This window comes from Mustela lutreola, chromosome 11 (assembly GCF_030435805.1).
Source record: "Mustela lutreola isolate mMusLut2 chromosome 11, mMusLut2.pri, whole genome shotgun sequence".
NCBI lineage: Eukaryota > Metazoa > Chordata > Mammalia > Carnivora > Mustelidae > Mustela > Mustela lutreola.
Window position 1 is genome coordinate 19,443,093 of NC_081300.1, and position 23,847 is coordinate 19,466,939.

Genomic DNA, 23,847 nt, shown 5'->3' on the forward strand with positions numbered 1-23,847 from the left:
AAAAATCGCTCACAGTGAATGGCTATTTTCTTTGGTGTGCTGAGAAATATTTAATAATCTGCTCTAAAAAGAAAAAAAAAAAAAAGCCCTGATTTGTCATGTTTGCCGATTTCCATGGTGTAAATGACCTCCCCAGTTCAGGTTCTGAGTCCCCGGTGCGGCAGGGTTGACCGAGGAGTTGGGGAGATGAGCACGTGGTGTGGGCACTGCTGGCCAGGCTGCGCCTGCATTCTTCCTCTTTTCCACATCCTAAACCGCAGCGATCTGGCAAGAGAAGATTCTAGCTGGTATCCCTCTTTTCTCTAAAATTCCGTAACATTCATCATTCTTGGTTATCAAATGCTGCTTTTAAATTTATGTATGATTTTTTTCTTCCAGTCTAGATCATATATTTCAGGGAGAAAGCCCTATTTTAGATTGATTTCTATATCCCTTGGTGTCAAATATCATACTATGATACTAATAGTAATCCTAATAAAAACAGGAGTTGTCTGCCCACCCCCTTTTTGAGAGCCTGTTCTGTTCCAGATTCTATGGGGACATTTTTCCTAAATTATCTCTGATCATCCAGTCCTGGAGGATGGAGGCATTCATTCCCATTTTACAGATGAGGATACCCAGAATCTGAGAAGTTAAAGAATAGCTCCCAAATCACACAAGTATCAAGCAGCTCAACACTTATGGCTGAAAGATAGTGGTTGGGGAAAAAAAAAAGAGAGAGAGAGAGAGAATGGCTAATGAATGTATTGGATTTATTTTCTTGAGACAGACAAGACTGAGCAGCCTGAGAACATTTGGTGCTCAGAGGGAGGAAATGCTAAGAGGGGAAAACAAGTCTGAAAGGGAGAGAAGGATAGTTCAAAGGCCAGTTTCCCCTGCTTCACAATTCTGACTAGTGCCAGCTCTAACTGCGTGTGTTTGCTTTGCTTGGAAGATAGAATCCTAGCGCCAGCATTCTCGGAAGTCTGTTTCAGAGGATGCATTAGTCAGGGTATGCTAATTGCTGGAACAAACAACCCCCAAACTTGAGTTGCTTAACATGGCAAAGGGTTATCTCCCGCTGGTGTCGCAGACCCACCGGGGTAGGCTGGGCTGCCTGTAGTCTGTCCTTGGGTCTGGGTTCTTTCATTCCTTGGTTCTGCCATCCCCAGGGGCCTCAGGGATCCACCAGCTTCTTTGTATCCTGCTGAACAAAGAGGAAAGAGAAAGCGCATGGAGTGGTGGTTTTAGGGGCCAGACCTGGCCAAGGCAAACATTACTTCCGCTCACGTCCCATTGGCCCAGCCTTTGTCACGTGCCCCACAGGACTGCAGAGGAGGATGGGAGAGCTCGACTTCCTGTGTGATCAGGGGAGGAGGAGTGGGGGCTGATGAAAGTAGCCTCACCTTGGCCTCAGAGGGGTCTGCCAGGGACCTGAAGGTTCGGTGTCCACTAGTTTTCAGAGGCATTGGATTGTCGGCGGGCACTACCCAGGGGTACAGGCTCAGCCTCCGGAAGACCTTGGGGTGGAGGGGGCGGATGGCCTTTAGCTGAGAGAGTTGTTTACTTTCCCAGAAGAGAAGATAATAAGGTGCATCTCAGGACTCACGCGGGACACGGAAGGGAGTCCTGAAGACGGACGGGTGTGTTCACTAGAAGTGGATATCCAAACAAGAGCCATTGCTCCCAGGTGGAAGCTGAAACCTGCAGTGTTGCTGAGGAAGAAAGGAAAGATGCTAAAGCACAGAGGAAAAAAAGTAAAAGAGCAGTGGGAAATAGGATGTGGGCACTTTCTCTTTGAAAACCCGTCGCCGTGCTTCATGGAATTAGATTTCATTCCTTTTCATGAAGTGGCTTGTGTAAATAACGTGGAGGCTTTCCACATACCGAATACTTAATATTTACTTTTTTTTTTTTTTTTTTTTTTTTGGCCTTAAGGATTGCAATGTTTTTTGTTTGTAGAACCAATGATCATTCTTCATTTGTAAAACCGAGCAGGCCTCCTTAGACGGCACAATGGTGGACTTCCCTCTGGTCCCAGAGCCACTGCTTGGCCGGGTCCTACAGGCTGCCTTGAATTAAAGCGGGAAGCAGCGCTGAGGGGTGGGTGCGCCTTTTAAAGATAAATGGCAGTAGGGTTGATACAGTGAGGAGGATCCTTTTTAACCTCTTTTGCATTGTCTATATATTGCTTGGATTTCATTCTGCCTTTATGAGGCTTGCAGTGTTCCTTTCTTTGGCTCTCTTGTTTGTAACTGCAGATTTTGCGGGTTCTTTTGTGTACCACTTGCCTCCCAGAATTTGGCCCAGGAGTTTTGAGTAGCTGAACGATTTATCGAGGACAGATCAGCTGAAATGTGGCTCAACTTTAGTAAAGCAGAAGGAATGACATAAGGTTAGGTGACTGATGTGTGAGTTTTTGAATTTGATTTGGTTTTACATGGAAAGGTTGAAGCAATGATCCATGTATTCTAATAAAAATCATCAGTACAAATCAAATAAAATCTGGCTTAGTGGCTATTTTCCCACTGTATCACTCATGGCTAGCCTGGGCTGTTACAGACCACATTTGGCAGGCACTGTTTTTTTCCTACAACAAAATCTTAAAGTAGCATCACAATCTTTGCTATGCTAGGAAGGCATCTTTGCTAATCAAACTTTCTGCTAATCTCATCAGATAAATCATTATTTTCTACTGACAGCTCTGGCTTCCCTGGACCCCTTCCCTGCTTCTTGTTTCTTTCAAGATGCCTGGTTATTGTCATTCTTCAGGCCTTTATTTCTATCTCCTTTCAAACTAAGGACATTTCTTCCATTCCTGAGGAAGAGTTACAGCTTTTCACCCTTCCACTTAGTGAATTTGTAAGACCAGGACATCACAGCAGCTCATCGATTTCTGACCGGTGCTCCTTGGCTATCCTACGGGCAGAAGGCAGGCGGCATCCAACTTGCAGACCTACTAAAAGAAAGCAATATTTATTGCTTTAAAAAGAAGCAATAAATATTGCTTTCTTATTTATTTGATGCCATTAAGCTTGAGAAAAAGACACGCTGATGCTTTTGAATGCATTTCCATTACTGCTGGACGAGAATATTTGTGCAGATGAACTTGACTGCTTCTGTTAGGAGAGTGTCTTAAAGCACTTGAAAGTGAAAGTAAGAGGAGCAGCGTCTTTGGGGAAAGCTAGAATCCATTCTTTGTCATTGCAGAACTGCCATCACAGCCCTGGTCTTTCTCAGTCCGGTGCCGAATTTGTGTTGTGTTGGTGAAATGGTCTTGTGTAGGATGCCGGACGGTTCCGAGGGAGACTGGCAATGATGTTTTCACTGCTGACATGATTAAACAGTGCGCATTCCAAGATACGAAAACTCAGTCTCTATCATACTATCCAACCTTCCTATTCAGCAAGTCAGCAAGTGTTCTGTTTACCAGGCCTCTGTTCTATAGGCCAATCTTTTTCTTTTGATTTTTGTTTTTCTGCTTTTGAAAGATAGTGTGCTCCTGCTCAAGTGTGCAACTCCTTTGGACCCCAATTTCATATTTTCTGTGATTCTAGATAAATCATTTAAAAATGACATGAGTATAAAAAAACACTTTGGAAAGCAGGAAGCAGGATACAAAAGCATGGTTACATTATGGGGAGCTGAAAGTAAAACCCGTAAGTCACCAGGCAGACTTTTCTACTCTGATCAAAAACAAGGTGATGTCCTTTGAGCAAGTTGCAACATCTGGGAACCGTTTTAAACATGATCGTTACATCAAGAAACTATTAGCAAGTTTGTGTGTGTTGTATTTGTGTGTCTATGCTGATTTTATACACACACACACACACACACACATACACAGTTTATAAGCCCTAAAAGAAACACCTTTGCCTGTGTCTGCCCATTGTTGGACTGAGGAGGAATTGTGAGGACAATTTTCTAAGCATTTATAAGTCGGAGTTGAAATCCACCAGCACTGTTCAGTTTATAAAATGGCATGAGCTTTTTGCCCCAAGGTTAAAGAGAGGATTTTCACCTTGTTTTGATAACAGTAAGTGAACTCCCTCAATATTGTATGATATGCATATGTTCTGTCAGATGGCCAAGTTCCTCTTACAATCTTTTCTGTCCTCAAGCTTTTCTCTTCACTTTTTGTTCGTTTGTATACCTGATTCTAAAAGTGAGAATATGTGCTTTTTAAAGTGTCAGTTTACTTCCCACTTTTAAAACTTTTAGATCTGTTTCCCACTTTTTTCTTTCTTTCTTTCTTTCTTTCTTTTTTTTTTTTTTTTTTGTTCCAGGCTGTGAAAACCGCTCTAGATTTTTTTCTGTCTGTCCTCACTGTACTTGTCCATCCGTCTGATTTTAATTGGGAAGTGCTCCCGCTATGGCGGGTCTCCTTTCTACGTAGTGGTTTATGTAACGTGCTGGAAAGAGGCAGTAAACCAAGTAGCTGTTCGGGACAGCATCCACTCCAGAATGAATGATTTAACTTGGTTTTATGCATGACATTGGTTCAAAGGTAGGGTGCTCAATCTTGGCTTCATTTTGGCTGAATTCCTTCAAAAGTAGTTGTCGGTCTTCATTTTCTCTAGTCTGCCACCTTGGTCACAGGCTACCATTAATAATTATACCCACTGAGATGTCGCTAGAACCTAAATAAACATTTTTGGAATATTTCTTAACCATTCATGCAGATAAAACAGACATTTTAGTCAAGTTTTACATTTATTACTCTTAATTTCTGTAATTTTAAAAATCCGTCGATCACAGACCAGAGGATGCATAGGCTGCCTAGGAACCTGTTTTGGGTTATCACTAGCACAAAGATGGGGAGTGTGTGGACTGAGGGAGTTTTCATTTCTTATTTTATACACTTTCATATTTTAATTTTTTCAATAAGTGCATAATTGAAAATAGGTTGTAACGGTCTTAAAGTATTTCCCTATGGATTATGTATTCGTTGCACGAGGAAGAGTGGTAATTGTAGAGTGATGAAGTCCTGCAACACCTTGACCAGATGAGGAAGTGAGCGTAACAAACCAGGGGACAGACAAGGCTGTCATCCTGTGACTCTGCACGTGATATCCCTGGAAAGACACAAGGCCACGTTTGTACTAGTCTATTCACCGTGAATCATGAGTAAGCATCAGATGAACCCAAATTGAGAGACATTTACAGTCTGACTGATACTCAAGCACACACGACGACTTAGATAATCTGGCCTGTACCCTTCAAAAATGCCAAAGTCACACAAAGAAAGACGGAGGAACCGTTTCAGATTCAAAGTGATGTAAGAGGGCTAGCTGATGGTTAAATGCAGTGGCTAATCCTGGATTTTGTGTGTTGGTTGTTTTTTTGGTTTTTGTTCTTGGTTAAGTGTGTTTCATTTACTCAAGATCAGTTGTTGTTTATGGAATGACTCGCAGGTCATCTTGGGTGGCGGCGACACTGTGGCCATCACAAAACGGGGAAAAGGTGACAAATGGGAACATGGAATGTGGAGTAGAAAGTACCGTAGTTTTTCTCTGTCTTATCAATGGTCAGTTCCCTGGTTTTGATAACTGTTACTACTTTTGATCTTAGGAAATGCACATGGAAGTACTAATGTGGTAAAAGGACCTGGGTGATAGCAAATGACATAGTTTTAAGTGCATTTAAGTGCATTGGAATGAAAACCATTTTATTTTATCAGTATTTTTAAAAATTTATTATTTGACAGAGAGAGACAGAGCGAAAGAAGGAACACAAGCAGGGGGAGTAGGAGAGGGAGAAGCAGGTTTCCCGCCCAGCAGGGAGCCCAAGGCGGGACTTGATCCCAGGACTCTGGGATCCTGATCTGAGCCAAAGACAGACAACCTACTGAGCCACCCAGACGCTCCAGTGAAAACCATTTAAAAATAAAAAAGTAGATTGGTATAAGAAAAATTTGAAAATATGTTTTGCCTTGACCTCAACCCTTGGTTTTTCTCCTTGACTAGGGGGCCAAGTTGGGCCAGGATATCATTGTTTATTGTTTTCTGTTTTTGTTTGTTTGTTTGGAGTTCCTGGAAGATTTTGGTGGTCAGCCACATTTGGGAATTATAACCCTCCATTATATGTTATCCTTTTTGAAAGAGTTGCCAGAATCACATTGAGAGTGATCAGGTACCAGTCCGTAAGTAGCAGAATTGGAGTGAAAGGGTGGAAATTGATTTTGTGTAGTTTGGGGATGTGAACATGGTATAATGTTGAGTTCTCTGTGGCTTTCAGACTGGTCAGAGCAGTCTTCAGTTGACCAGGTGACTTACTGTTCTTTAAATGCCACAAAAATGGAATGTCCTTCTTCAAATGCCATTGCCTCACAATTCCCATTATCAAAGTTGTACTGTATGCTTGAATATCAGACTGTAAATTTAGGCAAAATGTATCCTGTTGAGCCCATTAAGTAAAATAAAGAGATTTTCCCCCTGATCCAAGCTATTATAATTTCACATTTGCAAAGTATTTCAAATTCATTTTTAATGGACTTCTTCCCTTCAAATACGTGTGGAGATAGATTTATAAAACTGTAAACAGTTTATGTATTTTTACAAATTTCCATTGTATGTGTTTGATACTGATTTACCTCTTTTTAATTGCAACAGAGATAAAGAATTAGTAGTTTAAAACAGTAGGAACTACATGTTCTGCTGTGATCAAGGAATTAGATAATCTGGCTTGTTTGCTTAAGGGGTCTGTATCTTGAGACTTTTATAGGGCAGTATTAAAGCTCTGAGCCTTCTTATTATGCCAATACCCAGAAGATTGCTTTAATGAGAAGTAAAGGGCCTTTTTCCAATTACAAGGGAATAACTGTATTAAGTTCCTGTGTTATGTCAACCTGCTTTGATTTGATTACCGCGAAAGAAATGGATTTATCTGTCAGTGTTACTTAATTAAGCCTTCTCATTGATGTTTTGCAGAGTAATATAGTGTGGTTTGCACATTTGAGCCTAAATACAAAGAAAATTGGCCTAAAACTAAGGCATGACCCCTGAAGATAACATGTAAGATTGATTGCTTGTCACAGCCAGGTCAGAGGCTGCAGTGTTAAGCACAGGTAGAAGACTGGAATGTTGAAAGGATGAAATGAAAATCAGTTTACGGGAGTGATTATTGTAAGCAAGAGCGACTGTGCTAGAAAACCGAATTTTAGGGAAGATTTGTGAATATTTAAAGCTATTTGGCTTCACGAGTATCAACGAAACATCTGTAAATAGGGAGTGGAATGAGGTAAGACTGCAAGCGACAGGGGAAGTGGACTTGGTTCCAGTATGAAAGGAAATGGAAGAAGGAAAAAGCACAAGGAATGGATGTCGTTTGGGAGAAGTGGACCATTGTGGTGATGCCGAGCAATTACAGCCTACAAATATTTCAATTAAGCCAGCAGTCCTTTCCCAGAGCCACACGAATGGCACCCTAGGGAGAAAAGAGGTATTGGGGGGGAAAAAGAAGAAAGGATAAAACTGTTACATGTTTTATCTTGGCTTTCTCCCCCTGCATTGAAATACATTTAATTGGATTACAATTGGATAAATTGTAAATCATTTATCAAGTAGGCATTTAGAAAAATAAATTTGTGTATCTTAAATCATCACAGTATTATGGACTTCGCCACTTAATAATTACATGTATGATTTGAAAAATGCATGCATAATTACATGTATGTAAGAATTATATCGTCTGTTCTATTAGGAAATGAAGTATATTTTAACACTTATTTTTTGTTGTTTATTATCTTCTAAAGTATGTGTCTTTTATTTCTCATACTTTGTGATGTATATTTGTAAGTACATCTTTAAAGTCATCAAGCGCCTAGTTAAAAACTTCCCCAAATATGTTCACTTTTCATTTAGATCTGTTGAGGCTGATCTCTGTAACACTGGAGTTAGATGGTATGTTGGATTATTTTTGGTCTTTAGATATGGCAGCTTATTTCTGATTGTTATTCTCACCAGGTTGGAAATCAGTTAAGAATATTATTTTAGTAAGATTGATTTTTATTAAGTGCTTTTAAGATTGATTAGATTTCAAAAAGTCAAAGGAGGCAAATACAATTCATATTGTATTCTTGCCTCAAGTTATTCATGGCTCTCGCTAAGAATGATATCTTGGGGGTGCCTGGGTGGCCCACTTGGTTAAGCATCTGACTTTTGTTTTCACAGGGTCCCATGGAGTCTGCTTAAGACTTTCTCCTTCTTCCACTCACCCCTGTGCACTTGTTTTCTCTCTCCCTAAAAATAAATAAATCTTAAAAAAAAAAAAAAAGAATGATGAGATCTTGGAAGGATTAACTTCTCTTTAAGAGGAAGGCTCTGGTTAGTTTCAAACATTTGAAAAGGAAGGTTGCTAAATAATAGTGTTTCACATTAAGAGTACTCAAGTTAGAATATTACCCAAATTAGATGATCTTTGATAGTTCCAAATGATATGGATTGATCTAAAGATTTCAAGGTTACTTTTTTGTCAATTTCATACTATAAGCATTTATTCAGCTTGAGTTCTCAAGAACATTTCTAAGGTTCAGAATAACAAACAGCAGCACATTTATAATGCAATAGTAATGCATTTTATTTTGTTAATTTCATATGATCTGACTTTCTTGTTATCTGAAACTGTGTTTCCCCTTTTATAGCACCGCAAAATGCCATTAACTCCATATTTTAAATATCTGAGATTATTTCATTTTCATTTTTGAAAACGTTTGTTTTGAACTTGAGGAAAATAATATTCTCTAAAGAGTGTACTACAGGACATATTAATAGTAGAAGTTTAAGTTGGAGGTTAATAAAGCCTAAAATACTGGAATGATTCTTCTCTGAACAAATTTTCCTACTATACTTTTCACCCAGTATATCCACATTTTACCTTTCTTTATGCATTTTACCTTCTTATGCACACACATACAAATATATATTTATATAGAGAACTACAAGATCATCTTGTACTAGACTTTTTGGGTTTTCAGATTTATTTGGTAAGGAAATCCATTAGCGCTCAGAAAGCCAGCACTGATGGCAATGGTCTGGAAAGGGAACTCCCCCGTCTCTGTTCCTTGTTCCTGAAGTATCTTCAAATTTGTATGAGACTCATCACCACCGCCCTCCTCTTTTGCTCAGTCAGATTTGGAAAGTGCTGGAAGTTTCTTGTCGGTGCTCAGATCACTCATTATGAAGCATATCTTGTTTCTTACGGAAAAAGAAAGAAGCAATCATGGTTGTATGGACACTGTCCATCAGTACTTGAAGCTTTTCACCTCTTCCTTCATCTGTACTGGTACTCAAATTTGACTTCAAATTACTCTACTTAGAGTTCTTATTATACTGAGTGCTAATGAAAATGTGCACATCCTTAACACGCTCTTTGCTGATGAAATATTTTGAACTCTAAATTCATCTGGCACTGACGGAGAGCATATGCCATCTCAGTTTGTGTGGAGGGCTCAGCCAAGGGTTCTTCCTGGACGAGGAAATTAGTAGGAGCCACAGATGTACCCAGTCTGTGAGTCTCCATGATGGTGTGGCGGATATTTAATGGTATCTGTTGTTGCAGAGCAAAGGATTTGAGACAGTGTAGACCTCAACATGTTTCAGGGTGATTATCTTTCCAGGAAGAACTTAGCCTCGATCTCCCAATGCATTCCGAGTGTGTAGAGTTTTCATCAGGAAATCAGTCTTTTTCTACAAGAGCAGGAATTTGTAGACTTTTAAAGCAGCTCAGATAAAACACTTTTCCTGTTTTCAGTTTTCTGACTTCATGAAACTCTAGGGCCTTGGGTACTTGGCTAAGTATGGGAAGGACCAATACACAACTCTAATTATCCCAAATCAATAGAGTTAGGTTAACTCACACTTAGTTCTTTTTTTTGGTAAATTTCATATATTTATTTATTTAAATTCAATTTAGTTAACATAACACTGTTTATTTCAAATCAAGGTTAAACCTATATAACATTCAGTCTGTGTTCTTAGCTTGGGCCTCAGGTCAGCATGTATAACTTTTGAGAGCATATCCTTTATACAGAACACAAACGTATGTTGCTTGCAATGGTGACAGGTAAAGGGGATATTCTGAAAGTAAATCAAATCACTAAAGAAATTTAATATATGTACTGGATTCTCTCTGTGATTTTGCTGTAGAGGTTCATGGAAAAGGTGGGATTTGTTTACTATAAATTTATTGGCTATTTCTAAAATCCAGAAGAATATTTCAAAGTCTCTGACTGTTGAGCAGAACTATGAGTCATAAAAATGTGAGACTCAGATTTCTTTGAATAAATCACAATTTTACAGATTTACATGGTTTGCTTGTCTTAGATTTTGGGTACTAATAAGTTATGGTCTCATGGGCAGGTGTTGGTAACTGAGAATTTGCTATGGACCAGATATTCCCCTAAGTGTTTAACAAATATTAACTTCTTTACTTTAACAATAACCCGTTGAGGTTGGAAGTCCTGTTATCCCTGTTACCTTCTGTTGGACACGTACTTTGGATGGTTCCTGGGTTTTCACTTCTGTTTTCCTTAACCTAAGAGGCCATTAAATTTTCTAGGTTGGCAGATGTCCGTAGGGTAAACATGTCTTTTCTTCCTTCAATTTGATTTTGGCTTGATAATTTCTTATTATCCTCTCAGCTTATTAGTATTTTAAAGAAGATCTTTAAAAATCCTCCTATCATTTTTTGGTTGTTTTTTTGGTTTGTCTGTTTTTATTTTTGTTTTTGTGGGAGAGTTGTCCAAATATACTAGACTTCCCTATTTCCAAGGGTACAGCTCAAACCCAGTTATTTTGGGGCGCCTAGGTGGCTCAGTGGGTTAAGCCACTGCCTTTGGCTCAGGTCATGATCTCAGGGTCCTGGGATCGAGTCCCGAATCGGGCTCTTTGCTCAGCAGGGAGCCTGCTTCCTTCTCTCTCTCTCTCTCTCTGCCTACCTCTCTGTCTACTTGTGATCTCTCTATATAAAATAAATAAATAAAATCTTAAAAAAAAAACAACACTTATTTTATAGTTGACGAAAGTGAGTTCAGAGAGGCCAGTGACTAGCTCAGACCAAAGATCTGGTTAATGAAGAGCGACCGGTGAAATCCGAGTCTCCATCCCAACACCCCGGGCTGTGTTTTCTGACATCTGTCCATTTGTCTGATAGTTGTGCATAAACAAAGTGGACATTTGAGTAATCAAATCGTAAGTTTAATGAGTATAGATGGGAAACCATAGAAATTAAAAATTACCTCCATGTGTCTTTTCTCAAAATGGAGTGTTTGGTACTAGTTCAGCCCAAACTTTGCTTTTGTGTTTTGGATCAGAAATACATGTATTTTAGAGGGGCTTGTGCAGAATTATTCTATTAGAATGAAAGTTTGTGGATTGTCAGGTTACCTCCTAAACCAGTTGTCAATCCCATCCATGGAAGTTACTAAGTCTGTCCTCATTTAGGTGGGGTAAAATAAATTAGAAAAGGTTGAAACAATGGAACCCATTTTAGTCCTTTGGAAGAATAATTTCTCTCATCCACTTGCTTTTATCCTTTCCTTTCTGCTGCCCAGATTATTGTGTTTCTGCTGTTTATTCCCATCTTGGATAGAGAGTGACAGTAGGACAAGGGAGAGGCAGGAACTAAGTGTCCAGACAGCCTCTACCCCAGGCAGTTTTTCATTTGTTACTATGTTGCCCTCATGGATTTCCTGAACTATTTGTGTGCTTTTATCTCATACTCACTGTGAATCTTATTTCACTCTTTGTTTTGCCCATTCAGTAGTACCTTGTAGAATTTTGACCCCTTTCTAACAAGTATCCTGTCTATCACAGTGTACATCTAAATAAGCTCATCATACCTCTGGCTTTACTGTCCCCCTATTTTTATTTTCCAGTCTTTCAATTTCTTCAAATATTTACTTTTGTATATTCATGTTGTGTATAATTTTATAACCTTTTGTGGACCCAAGGATAGGCATTAACTCCTAAACACTTTCACTCTGCCTGGGAAGACATTTGAGAGGTAACATTCAAGATGGTTATAGAAAGAAATGAAGTTCTTTCCAGGGAAGCATTGACAGTGTCAGAAAAGAGCACTCCTGGCTTTGCGGTTGTCAGCACCTGTGTTTGCTGGTTGCTCAAGAGACTTCCCTGTTCCATCGAAGCCTCAACGTTCTCATATGTGAAATGGGGGTACTATTAGTGCATCGATGTACTTATTAGTACAGTATCAGACACATACTTAAGCTCGCTAAACATTAGCTGCTGTTATTTTTTGATAGATGGAACAGTTTGGGCAGAGGGACTAGCAGGTACAAAGCCATGGAGGTATAGAAATGTGCGCAACGTCTGCGTCCATCAGCAGGAAGGAAGGAATGGCCAAGGGTAGGCCACGTGCAGGTTTACTAAAAAGTGATTCTGGGCAAGATGCAGATGTATCTGGATACAGATGTGATGGGAATGTGTACTGAATGCTGCTGAAACTGGCAATCTTGGTGGGAATTTGAAGTTCTGGAGCGAGAGAGGCACGTGTTGGTGTCATGGGGGCATGGATCTGTCTTGTGTTCCTGGTAGGGCAGGATGGTAGTTCTCAAACCATTGGGCACAGGCAGGAGACTTGGGGACCTTGTTTAAAGCATGGGTTTCAAGAGCAGTCCAGACTCAGTTGGTCTGCAGTGGACCCCAAGATGCTGATTTTGAAATGAATATACAGGTAATCCCCATGTAGGGGGTTCCCAGATGCCCTCCGAGACGGACAGTCGGGAATAGTTGTTGAGAAAATGCTCACTAACTGGCAGACCTGATGAAGCTCAGTGGGAGGGCAGATGGAAACAAATGACTTAAAAGCAACATGTTTACATTCATTATGAGTTACAAATCTCTGCGCTCTCCCTCTGTGGCTTCTTGCTCTTAGATAAATGAGCACCCAGCTATACAGATTATTTTTTCTTTTTTTTTTTTCCGTTTTTTTTTTTTTTTTTTCAAAGAAAAAAGTATAATCACAAATCATACAATTGTCCTATTAGGTTTGGGAGAGCTAGAGACTGGTCCTTATCTGGTAGATATAGCAGGAGACCAGGGGATGGAAGAGCCTGTTAAAAAGAGATCAGTAAAAGGGAGGAAGCAGAAAGGAACGTAGAGCAGCGTGAGGTCAGGAAATGAGAAAGGATGGGAAAAGAGCAGTCCGATCTGATTGGTTGGGAATCTATTTGTGAAGGAACCCAGCCAGTATTTAACCTGTTTTGAAAAAGCTAGACTTCCAGCATTTTTAATTAGTGGATTGCTCGCTTTTGAAATTGCCCAGTTGGGAATACTCAAGTTTTGATGTGTTTTATCTGGCTGCTAATTAGCAGGCTGCTTGGTTGACCATCATTTTCCCTTTATTCTGTGGACCGAAGATGTTTATGAAGGTCTCCTGAAACAGTCCAGCTCAAGTCTGGGTTAAAAGGCTTAAGTCACTATTTATTTAGTAGGTGTCCATACTAAACTATAAATTAAATTCTAGTACATCTTTTCTCCAACTCGCCTCTTCCTTTTTGCTCTTTAATGTGATTTCCCCTCTGCGCTGGGCTTCTCAATCTGGACACAACTGACACTTAGGGACAGAGCATTTTTGGTGGGGGGAAGGGACTTTCTAACATTTGTAGAATGTTCAGCAGTATCCCCTCACCTCTGCCCACTAGATGCCAGTGGCGCTGTCCCCCTTCGTGCCCCCCCCATGTTGTAACAACCAAAAACGTCTCCCGACATTGCCAAATGCTTTCTGGGGCCCCAAATCACCCCCATGTGAGAACAACTCCTATTTCCTCCTTGTTTCTGCCTGCTTTTTGTGTTTAAAAATTTCCTTAAAAATTGGAAAAATAAAAGGGGTCCAAACAACGTGAAATCTTATGGAACAGAGAGATTCAACTCTGTTCCTTCATTTCGTTTTGGCCAAATGCAAGAGGGAAAAAACTCTCAAATTAATCCAGGCTGGCTCTTTCAGGTGAGAAGAAAGTCAAGACATGCCAGATTTTTGAAAATCTGCAGTGGTTGAGAGATTTTTGTCGTTTATACATTTTGTTGCTGAAAATATTTGATTTTTGGTTAAGGATGAAGAGAACCGTGTAGGTTTGCCAGACTCCCCAATCTAGAGCGTTCCGAGTCACTTCTGCGAGTATTTCAGTTCGGCATACCCAGAGGCCAGGAGATGAGGTTACTAAACCGCAGATTTGGGGAAAACCTTGCACCTGTCTCCAGACTGGATGCAGAACCCAGAGCTTTCTTGACATCCCTGAAAGCTCACAGTCACTGATTGTAGCCATCCGCGGGAGACTTTTGTTTGCAGTTGCATTATCTTCTGAAGCACCCACAAAAGGAACAGAAATACTTGTTTTAAAAAAAAGGGAAAGAATTCAAGTTTAGTAATGACAATTGTCTTTTGTTGCTGCTCTCCCATCTTTTAAGAGAGTCTAAAATGCTGTGTATTCCACTGTACCTAAAAATCAATCAGTTATACTATGATTATTTCTTCTGATAATAAAATAGCAGTAATAAAAGGAATGACAGTGGTGCATTAGGAGAATAAACAGTATCCCTGAAATGTTAGGCAACACAATAAATGGGATTATGTCTCCTAAACCGAAGTTTCACACCTCTTCCTCCAGTCCTGTCAGACGTTCGTGATGGCCGTCTGTTATCAACCACCATCAAAATAATGGAACAGTGAAACTTTTTATACTTATCAAGGACCTTTCATCAACAATCTCAAAGCCATTTCTAAATATAGAGAGACTGATCTTTAGAACACATTAAAACACACGTTTTAAGCAACGGATACGATAACTTCACCGTAAATAGTCTCCAGCCTGAGCACTTTGCCACTTGAAGCCCCAATCCCTGGCATGGTCGGTGTTAGAACTTTGCTGGTCCAGAGTTTGGAAGAATTTCCACTTCCTGGTAGCTCATATAGGTCTCTTTGCTATCACTTATCAAGATAAAACATTGCTTTAACAACTTTAATATTCACATCTCGATGCCCAGATGAGGGATTATAGCCGAGTGGTCAATTCTGTTACAATAATTAAAATACTGAGATAGTGTTGTCTTTACTTAAAATGTAAAACAAAACAAAACAAAAAACTCACATTGTAATATTCTTGTAGTGTACTGCTGGAAATAGATTACTGAATCTGCTTTTTGTCTTGTCTATTTTGTTGTATGCTTGTTGCCTAGTGTAATAAGCCTTGGCTAGAGAACAAGAAGTATCCACGAGCATTATGAGCACAGATGCTGCTAATGTTGGCGTGAACATTTGCCTTAACTTACCTTTTCAAATATATATTTAAGGTTGTATTAGTGTCGTTTTAAACTTATTTTGTACAAAAGATCTCAATAAAACTTTAAGTGCAGTTTCATGTCTATAAAAGTTGAGGCTATGAAACACTGAAAGATGGAAGTAATTTTTATGTTCATACCTCTGGTTCCTGAGGGTCCAGTTCATTTCTGCTGTGAATTTAAATGAGTTAATTTAAGTAGATGGGTCAGAAGCCACTATCATCGTGGTAGCCCCATGCCTGATTCTTAATTAAAGGCAACAGGAGATTAATTTGAAACATTAATTTAAAAGTGCATATACAAAAAGGAAGAATTACTGCAAGAAAGCCTAAAGAACTTTTCTCTTGTCCCTAGATGTAGAAGACAGAAGTAGCTCAGGGTCCTGGGGGAATGGAGGACATCCAAGCCCGTCCAGGGTAAGTATATCTAATCTTTTTTCCCCACAACCAGACATCCCGCATATGTAAATTGACAAACTGGAGGTGAGTTTCTCTCTCTCACACACACAAATGCACATATATATATATGCATACTAAGTTTAATGAGGATCAGCTTGTGTTTGCAATTTTTTTTTTCTTTCTCTTATTGGATGCTGTTATTGAATTTGACACCTGTTCCACTTCTGCTAACCAGAAGAAAAATCCTTCATTAAATATTTGGCCTTACTTTGCCAGTTATGGATCCAGCATTACAGAAAGTTATTTGCTGTAGCTGGCACAACTTTTAAAAAAATCCAAGTATCCCTGTAATGTATTGGTGTAGACTACAGAGTAATTCTGAAGACAGCGTATGGAGTTCTATCTGATCAGTATAATCTATATAATAAATTAGGGTTGATTTCATTTCATAAATGTCGTATTAATACCTTTGGTCACCAGTTGGGTTCATTCACTCATTTGGTTTCAAATTTTTGTTACTCCTTTTCATGGTTTTCCTTCATGCTTTAGCTGTTAGTTTGGGTGTAATGGGAAGACCATGGAGTGGGGTGTTTTGGCAATATGTATATTTGTGTGTATATGACCTTGGGCATGTCATTTCATTTCATTGGTCCTCATTTTTCTAATTTCTAAAATGAAGAAATAAAGCTAGAATATCTTTTATGGTCCTTCCCACTTGAAGTCAAATGATTTTTAATGTATAATCTGTTTTTAATGGAATCATTTCTAGGCCCTCCAAAATCCATGTCAGCTTTTCTGATATACATATAAATACCCCAAATTAAAAATAGACTGAGAGCACATAGTCAAACAAACATGTGCCCCCACCCCCACCCTAGCCAGCTGTATAAATGAAGCATTCTGCAGGGAGGGAACATTTTACTGTAGGTATTCACGTAGATTTGAGGTGGGGGTGTTTCTATTTTGGCAGAAGAGGCAAGGAAGGTAATCAAGCTGTCACCATGAGGACATTTCAGCAAGCCACTGTTGTCCATTTCCGCCTGTCCTTTGACCTTGTGGGTTCTCGCTGTGGTCTTCACAGTGCGGCAGGGTCTGTAAGCTTACCAGGAGCTTTGTTGAGCCACTGCACCAGCTGTTGGAATTGATATCCTAATGCATTATATGGATGGGTTGAGGAAATCTTTCCTCCTCCTCACGTTACAGGCTACACTTGCAGAAATAAATCCATTCCCCTTGACAGCAAGTGTAGGAGATGACAGAATTTCCCTCTATTGTTTAGCTCATTCACACTTAAGGTCTTATGATTTCTCACTTTAACACTACTTTTAATTGTTCTTCTGAGAACAAGGTCCCTTAGGACTGTCCTTTTATCTCCTTTTCAGTAATTGTCCTGCCATTTTTTTTTTCAGGGAATATTTTGGGGGATAATTTTGAGTCAATACTTTGTAATTTCTGTCTGTCTTCTCCATCCAGGGAGTTTGTATGTGACTGATTTCTGTGGCTGACTTGTCCCAACAACCATGCTCAGTCCTGTCTTCTCTCATCTTAAAGTGGTGATATTATCCTCTCGCTTGCAGCACTGTTTGCAGTTTAAATTCCGTAGTGTGTATGCAAGGACACTGTCTAAGATGAGGACACTTAATAAATAAAAATCAGTGTTATACAATGCCTGGCATAGAATAAGTGAGTGCAAAACCCATGCTAGGTATTAAAATATATAACATCTTTTTATACACTGACATAGTGGCAGTGCTAGATTATGGTATCATTCAAGTTAACTTTTCTAAATGAGGAAAAGTGATTAAAAACAGGATTATTTGGAACCTTACGGGTTCCAATTATTCTCTAGTGAAGTGACATGCATTTTCATTTCTCATACAGCATCCGTCTTTTTTTGTGTGGGCAGATTCTGCCCTTTGACTAACATGCCAACTGATACCTCTGAGTAAATTTGACTTGGTCTTTATGGGCACTACAACCAGCTGAGCAGATCAACTTTGTTTTTTTTTTTCTTCCTTTATGGTTACTTGATGCACCTTAGTCTGAAATTTGAACCCTATTTATAATATAGGTGATTTTAACTTTTCCTATATGTTATCAGATTCCTTCATTAATAAGTGGACAGTTTAAAAGCATTATTTTAGGGGCACCTGGATGTCTCAGTCTGTTAAGTGTCTGCCTTCAGCTCAGGTCATGATCTCAGGGTCCTGGGATCGAGCCCATGTTGGGCTTTCGCTTCTTCCTTTCCCTGATGCTCACCTGCTCATGCTCTCTCTCTGTGTCAAATAAATAATTAAAATCTTTAAAAAAATAAAACCATTGTTTTAATTTTAAATTCTGTTAAAATAATTAGATAATCATAATCATGACAGATTTCTGCCAAAAATTAATGTCTGCTTTAAAATTTTTTTTTTCGTGGCATGCTTTGTCCAAATCCAAAAGTACTAATTTATGCTAAAGTTTTGATGTTCCTCTGCAGTCATGTTGTAATAATTTTAATGTTCTTATATGTTAATTACTTATGGAACGATCCAGTTCCCTTAAAACCATGGTAACAACTATCCCAAAACATTGAAATTTCAATACCGTAAAACCAAATGTTGTTCAAAAGGCTGTAACTTGATCTTCTAAAAGAAATTCATTATAGGCTATGGGTCATTCTCACTGAAGGCACAATTTTGCTTTTTTTTTTTTTTCTTTTTTAAAATAATGTGGGCTTCCTAGTACCTAGGTGGCTCACTTGGTGAAGCATCTGCCTTCTGCTTAGGTCACGATCCCGGGGTTCTGGGATCGAGTCCTGAATCGGGCTTCCTGCTCAGCGGGGAGTCTGCTTCTCCCTCTTCCTGTGCTGCTCCCCCTGCTTGTGCTGCCTCTCTCTCCGTCAAATAAATAAAATCTTTAAAAAAAAAATTAAGGGTGCGTACCAAAGTAGTAACTTCCAATATTTGCAGTACATTTTATATGTGTCAGGTGTTTTATTTCAGTTAATCATGTCAACAGCTTCCTGCAGTTGATTCTACTATTATTATTTGTAAGATTTCAGTTACCATGAGGAAAACTTGAACTCTGCAGACTCTAGAGCCCTCACTTACTGGACCTGTGAAGAGGCAGTACCCTTATAATGAGGTTCCACAGTGGGAATATGGACTTCCAGTTTCCTTGGCTCTCAGAGTTGTCGGGGGGGGGGGGGGTATTTATATGCTGATTTATTCATGCGAAATGAAAACTTACGATTTTTTTAATTTACAGAACTATGGAGATGGGACTCCCTATGACCACATGACCAGCAGGGACCTTGGGTCACATGACAATCTCTCTCCACCTTTTGTCAATTCCAGAATACAAAGTAAGACCAATTTTAAATTAACATGCACTTTTCGAATGCTGGTATTTTGCCGTAGAAAGGGGAGAACACGGTCCAGACAGAGGATCTGTTTTTAGGGACTTGGATATTTACCCAGTTCACTCTAGTGATTGTAAATTGCAGAAAAATACTGGCAGTTTATTATGCTTGGTAATCGCACGTAAAGGACTACGTTTTATAACCGTGTGGAGTTACAGGATTTCAGTGATATCAAATTGCCGTGGAAATTTTGTCTTCCTTATAAAACTCTTATCTCAATTTCAGTGTTGCAATACTTGTATTCTGATTTAAGGTTGATAAAGTGGTGGATATTTAAAATACGGGCTTGTCTGTTGGCAATGATATATAGTCTGGGGTTATGGAAACCCCTTTAATAATAGGTTTAGAATGCTGAAATCAGAGTAGTGTATTGAAGTTGATTGTGAGTTCTGGTTGTGTATTTATCTTGGTGTGAGCTTTTTAGTGCTGATGGTCTAGGTGGACTGTACCGTACTTCACTGGAATCAAGCTACGCTTAAGACAGTTTGCGAGTTTCCAGCATGTTCTTCATATTGGCTTCTTTCATGGGTTTTTCTGTTTCATTTACCCTGTAGGGATGTGTGTCTAATAGCAGTAACCCCAGCAATGAGCAATAGCAGGTTTCTTTAGTTTCGAGTGGAACAATGATCTTTGTTCTGGTAAATGTGGGTTTTTTTTTTCTTAAACAATATTAATAAATCTCTCAACTTGGTCAAATTCTATTGCAAATCCATCAATAAATGAAGTAAAATTTCTTGGCAGGAGGCGTTGGACCATACTCCAGGAAAAACACACAGCCATAATTATATCACTCTGAAACCATAATTGCAAATGCTTCTAAAGAATGTCCCTATTTTTAAGCCTTGGAAGCTTACTTGTTATTTAATGTATAGATTGTCTTTGAATCTCAGTCATTTTTTTCAAAGTCACCATCAAATCCAGGTGTTTAACACAAAGTAGACGAAGCAGAGGGATACTAGCAACTTGTTTTAAGTGACATCATATGCTCGTGCCTTTAAACATTATTCCAACTTTGAGAACCATGAAGTCGTGTTTGATTATTGCTTCTTAGACTTGTGTTCCTTTTTACTTTAAAACGATAAATGTCCAAGCTATGCCTTAATTTTGTAGCTAAAGCCAGGTTCCCAGTTTTTTAACACTTGTTGAGAGGGAGGTGCAACAGTTTCATCCAGACACAGAAGACGAGATACATCTGTCAACTTAGATTTCAAAGAACAACTTTGGACTCTTCCATGACAATCGTGCTAATATTAAATTCTAACACCTTGCTTCTCCAGTCATCCTTGCTCAATTTCATAAAATAGAATAAAAGATTAACTTGAAAATAATCATCATGGGGAGTAGTACTCCCGTGGCACATTAAAGAACTCCCTTGGAAGATTCTAAAACTCTCCTCTGATGAGCGAAAGTAAAGTAGAATGAATGAATCGCTACTCATATGCAGAAGTGTCTGTTAGGTACGTGATAAAAAAGTTTTCCCCAAGACCAACTGGATAAATTAGTATCCCGTAATACGCCAGGCAATACAAAGACATTAAATATTGGTTCTTGTTCATCTGTCCTTATGGGCAACTGTTTTACCAGCCAAATTCGTTTTCCCATCCAAGTAGTATTTAAAATCTACGTGGGCTGCGAGCCTGGAGCTAGAGCAGAGAGCGGAGTCTTTTCACGTAGTTGTTGTTTAAGCTGAAAGTCCATGTCAGCTGTGTTCTTTTATCCTGTCTACCTCCTTCCCATTAAACTCTTAAATATGGAGGCCAAGACAGTCTCCTGCATTGTGATAGGAAATGCTACTATGTCCGGGAGGCTCCCACCCACTGTTCCCCATGAAAGGACTTCTCTGTTAGATAAGCTGTCTGGTCTGAAACATGGCTCTTTATTGTTTACAAACTGCTACATTTTCCACCTCAAGCAGATTTTTGCACAGAATAGATTTGTGCTGGGGCTAAATGGTTTATCTGACATTAACGGCGCAGTGTCAGACTGGGGTCAGGGAAGTCGCCCTCGGAGCGAGAGGGCACAGCACAGTCTGCAAAAAAAGGGAAAAAGACATTTAAACAACTATGAAATACCTTGCATTTTTAGTTTGGAAAAGAATTTAAAAATATTTTCAGAGGACTGCCCACGAGGCCGCATTAACTCTTGCCACCCCTGTCTCACATCCCAAGCGCCTTCCGGATCTGGCTGGACTATCTCAGGGCTAGATCAGGGGGAACAAAGATTCTCATTGATTTTTGCCTAAGCTGCTGTTTATTGAAAATAAAACCACATTTGAGATGGGCCGTGTTTGGTGTTTATGCTGTGCTTTTCTAAAGAGAAGATAGGTTGTCTTCCAGAAATTAAAGACAACCAATTTACAAATGGACACGAAGATAAAATAAAATCTATAAATGTAGCCGACAGTTTGAACTCATGGAATACATGGTCTGCTCTACTCTGAGCTGCTCTTTGTGTCCAAATCCGTATTCGGTGGACTTGAAGTTTTCATTCTACCAAAAAAGAGGGCATTAGACGTCACTGGAAGTTTTTGACAACAGTCAATACCCGCTTTCAGAATCTTTAGTTTTCATTTAAATTACAAAGGATTTCTTTGCATGTCAAAGATTTAATTCTGCTGTGATGTCACATTAGGGTAAAAGCTATAGCATAAGAAATAAATCAGCCACTTTATTGGACCAGATTCTCTGTTGTCAAATCAATCAAGCCTGTGACTGAATTAGGCGTCTGCTACAGAAACAAGTGACACTAATTTTACGGGAAAGAGTTATTAACTGCAGATGACCTGATTTTTTTTTTTTAAGTAAACTGTTCATTTAGTGGGGTTTTATTTTATTGCAAGGACAGAAAAAAGTAATGAACTGCTCTCTCCTTTTGGGAGTGCATTATTATTATATATTTTGTTCTTAATGGCAATAGGCTATTCTGGAAATGATGCAGGCATTGCTACCATTTGCTCATAAACCCTTATGTAACAAAAGCCCTTTATTACAACCCTGAACTTTCTGATGTCACAGGAATGGTTTTGCGTCAATGTTCCAGTTTTTGTGATAGAATACTTAGGTTTGGCACCAGAATGCCAAAGCTCAACTCATTTGTTTATCTCAAGTTTTTGCAGAATGGTATATAGGTAATAGTATCTCCATTAATTTATTCTTTAAGCCCGCAAAACCGAATGTAGTATCCTATTGGATAGTTTGTGAATCCCTAAACTAAAAAATGAACAAATGAATACAAATGCGCCTGCCTGCGTGCGGGGGTGCGTGCGCGTGCACACACATGCCTATTCCACTAGAATTAATAACCCCTCTTTGTCAATAAGGCTGCACCACTTTTTCCATTACTATCCATACTTATAGTTGCCATACCAAGTTTTAGAAGTTGAGATTGTGTAAATCCTGTAAAGGAAAACATAACTAAAATAAACAAAAAAGCCAGCCCCTAATTTAAAATAAAAATAAGTGTGTATGACTTTTTCCCCTCTTCTGTGGGGGAGTCTTGGGGAACTGAGAGACTACATTAGTGAGTCATCGAGCTGACTGCCTACCCTGACCAATTCGTGTATATACTCTCTTTTTAAAATGTTTTTTATTTTTTTATTGAGGTATAATTGACAGATGACATTATATTAGTTTCAGGTGTACAGTAAAGTGATCCAATATTTGTGTATTCTACTCTTTTACCTGACATTTCCTGAATCCTCAACCACTGCTTTCGTTGGGCAGAGACAAGCAAGCCAGTTTGCATTTTTGCTTCTTTGAAATGCCATGTCCCATTTCGCATCTGGAAAAAACAACACGCTTTTTCTTTGTGAAGACGGATGGTTATTAATGATAAAAACATACACTTGATCTGCTGGAAACTTGTTTGCTACAGTTTTTAAACAGTTTGACTAAACCTTTATAGGTGGTCAGTGAGTAGCTTTCAGAATATGCTGATGGGACAGAGGGGCCGTGGGTCTGAGTCTTGTGTTTTTAAGAGGATTATATGCTATGGAATAGTTAAAAAATACTGACAAGAGCTATACGCAAAGAATATGGACTTTTTAACATTCCTGCCCCTGCTTGTTTTCTTGCAACCATTAAACTTTTGCAGGTAATTATCCAAATGTTTTTAGAATGGGAAATGGTATATTTTCTAGCTAATACTTTTTGATCTGAGGAAGGACCTAAGCATGCATTTTCCTTCTATTGTTCCAGAGCCTTAATTGAAAACCAGATTGTTTGAGTGAGCAACTTGCCAGTAAGATGACAGACAAGCATCGGTAACTGAAGGATGTGCAAAGTGATCCTTTTGGGCAGTTGGGTGCAGCGTGGTTCAGCCTCAGCTGCTGGGTTCCTAAGTGTCCCGTCGTGAATGGTTCGGTTTCCTTGTTGTGGTGTTTGGTTCTAGTCCCACTAACGGTACTCCACCAGAGCCCTAAATCATTTTGCACCATAGAGTAACTGGTATCTAAACTAGCTCAGTGGAACATTTTACTGCAGGATTAGATCGGGGTTTCAGGCAGGACTGAAGAAAGCTGCTGGCTTATAGGATGACCTTTGAATCTCATCTGGGTTAGCGGTTGATATTTTGATTTGGTTACTGTGGTCATATTGTGACAGCTGCTAGCTCATTATAATTCGGTTCCACTGCTCCGTTGGCCTAGCGGGAATATTTAGGTTTGTATTACTTCAAAGTGTTTATGACTACCCTGAGTTTAGCCCGGCATAAAGGTGAAGTGTTGTGAGTGTTTTCAAATCCCTGTGGCTGAGGCCAGTGGCACAGTCTTCTT

General features: G+C 39.2%; 1 protein-coding gene across 13 annotated transcripts in view; it reads left to right on the top strand.

Moving 5' to 3' along the window:
* The window catches only part of TCF4 (transcription factor 4), a 352,222-nt gene that overhangs the window by 102,449 nt on the left and 225,926 nt on the right, over positions 1 to 23,847 (top strand). For all 13 annotated transcript variants that reach the window (XM_059139402.1, XM_059139409.1, XM_059139403.1 and 10 more), the window contains 2 exons: positions 15,630 to 15,691; positions 18,923 to 19,019. In XM_059139402.1, coding sequence (XP_058995385.1) covers positions 15,630 to 15,691; positions 18,923 to 19,019 — 159 coding nt within the window. The remainder of the gene's footprint in view (positions 1 to 15,629; positions 15,692 to 18,922; positions 19,020 to 23,847) is intronic.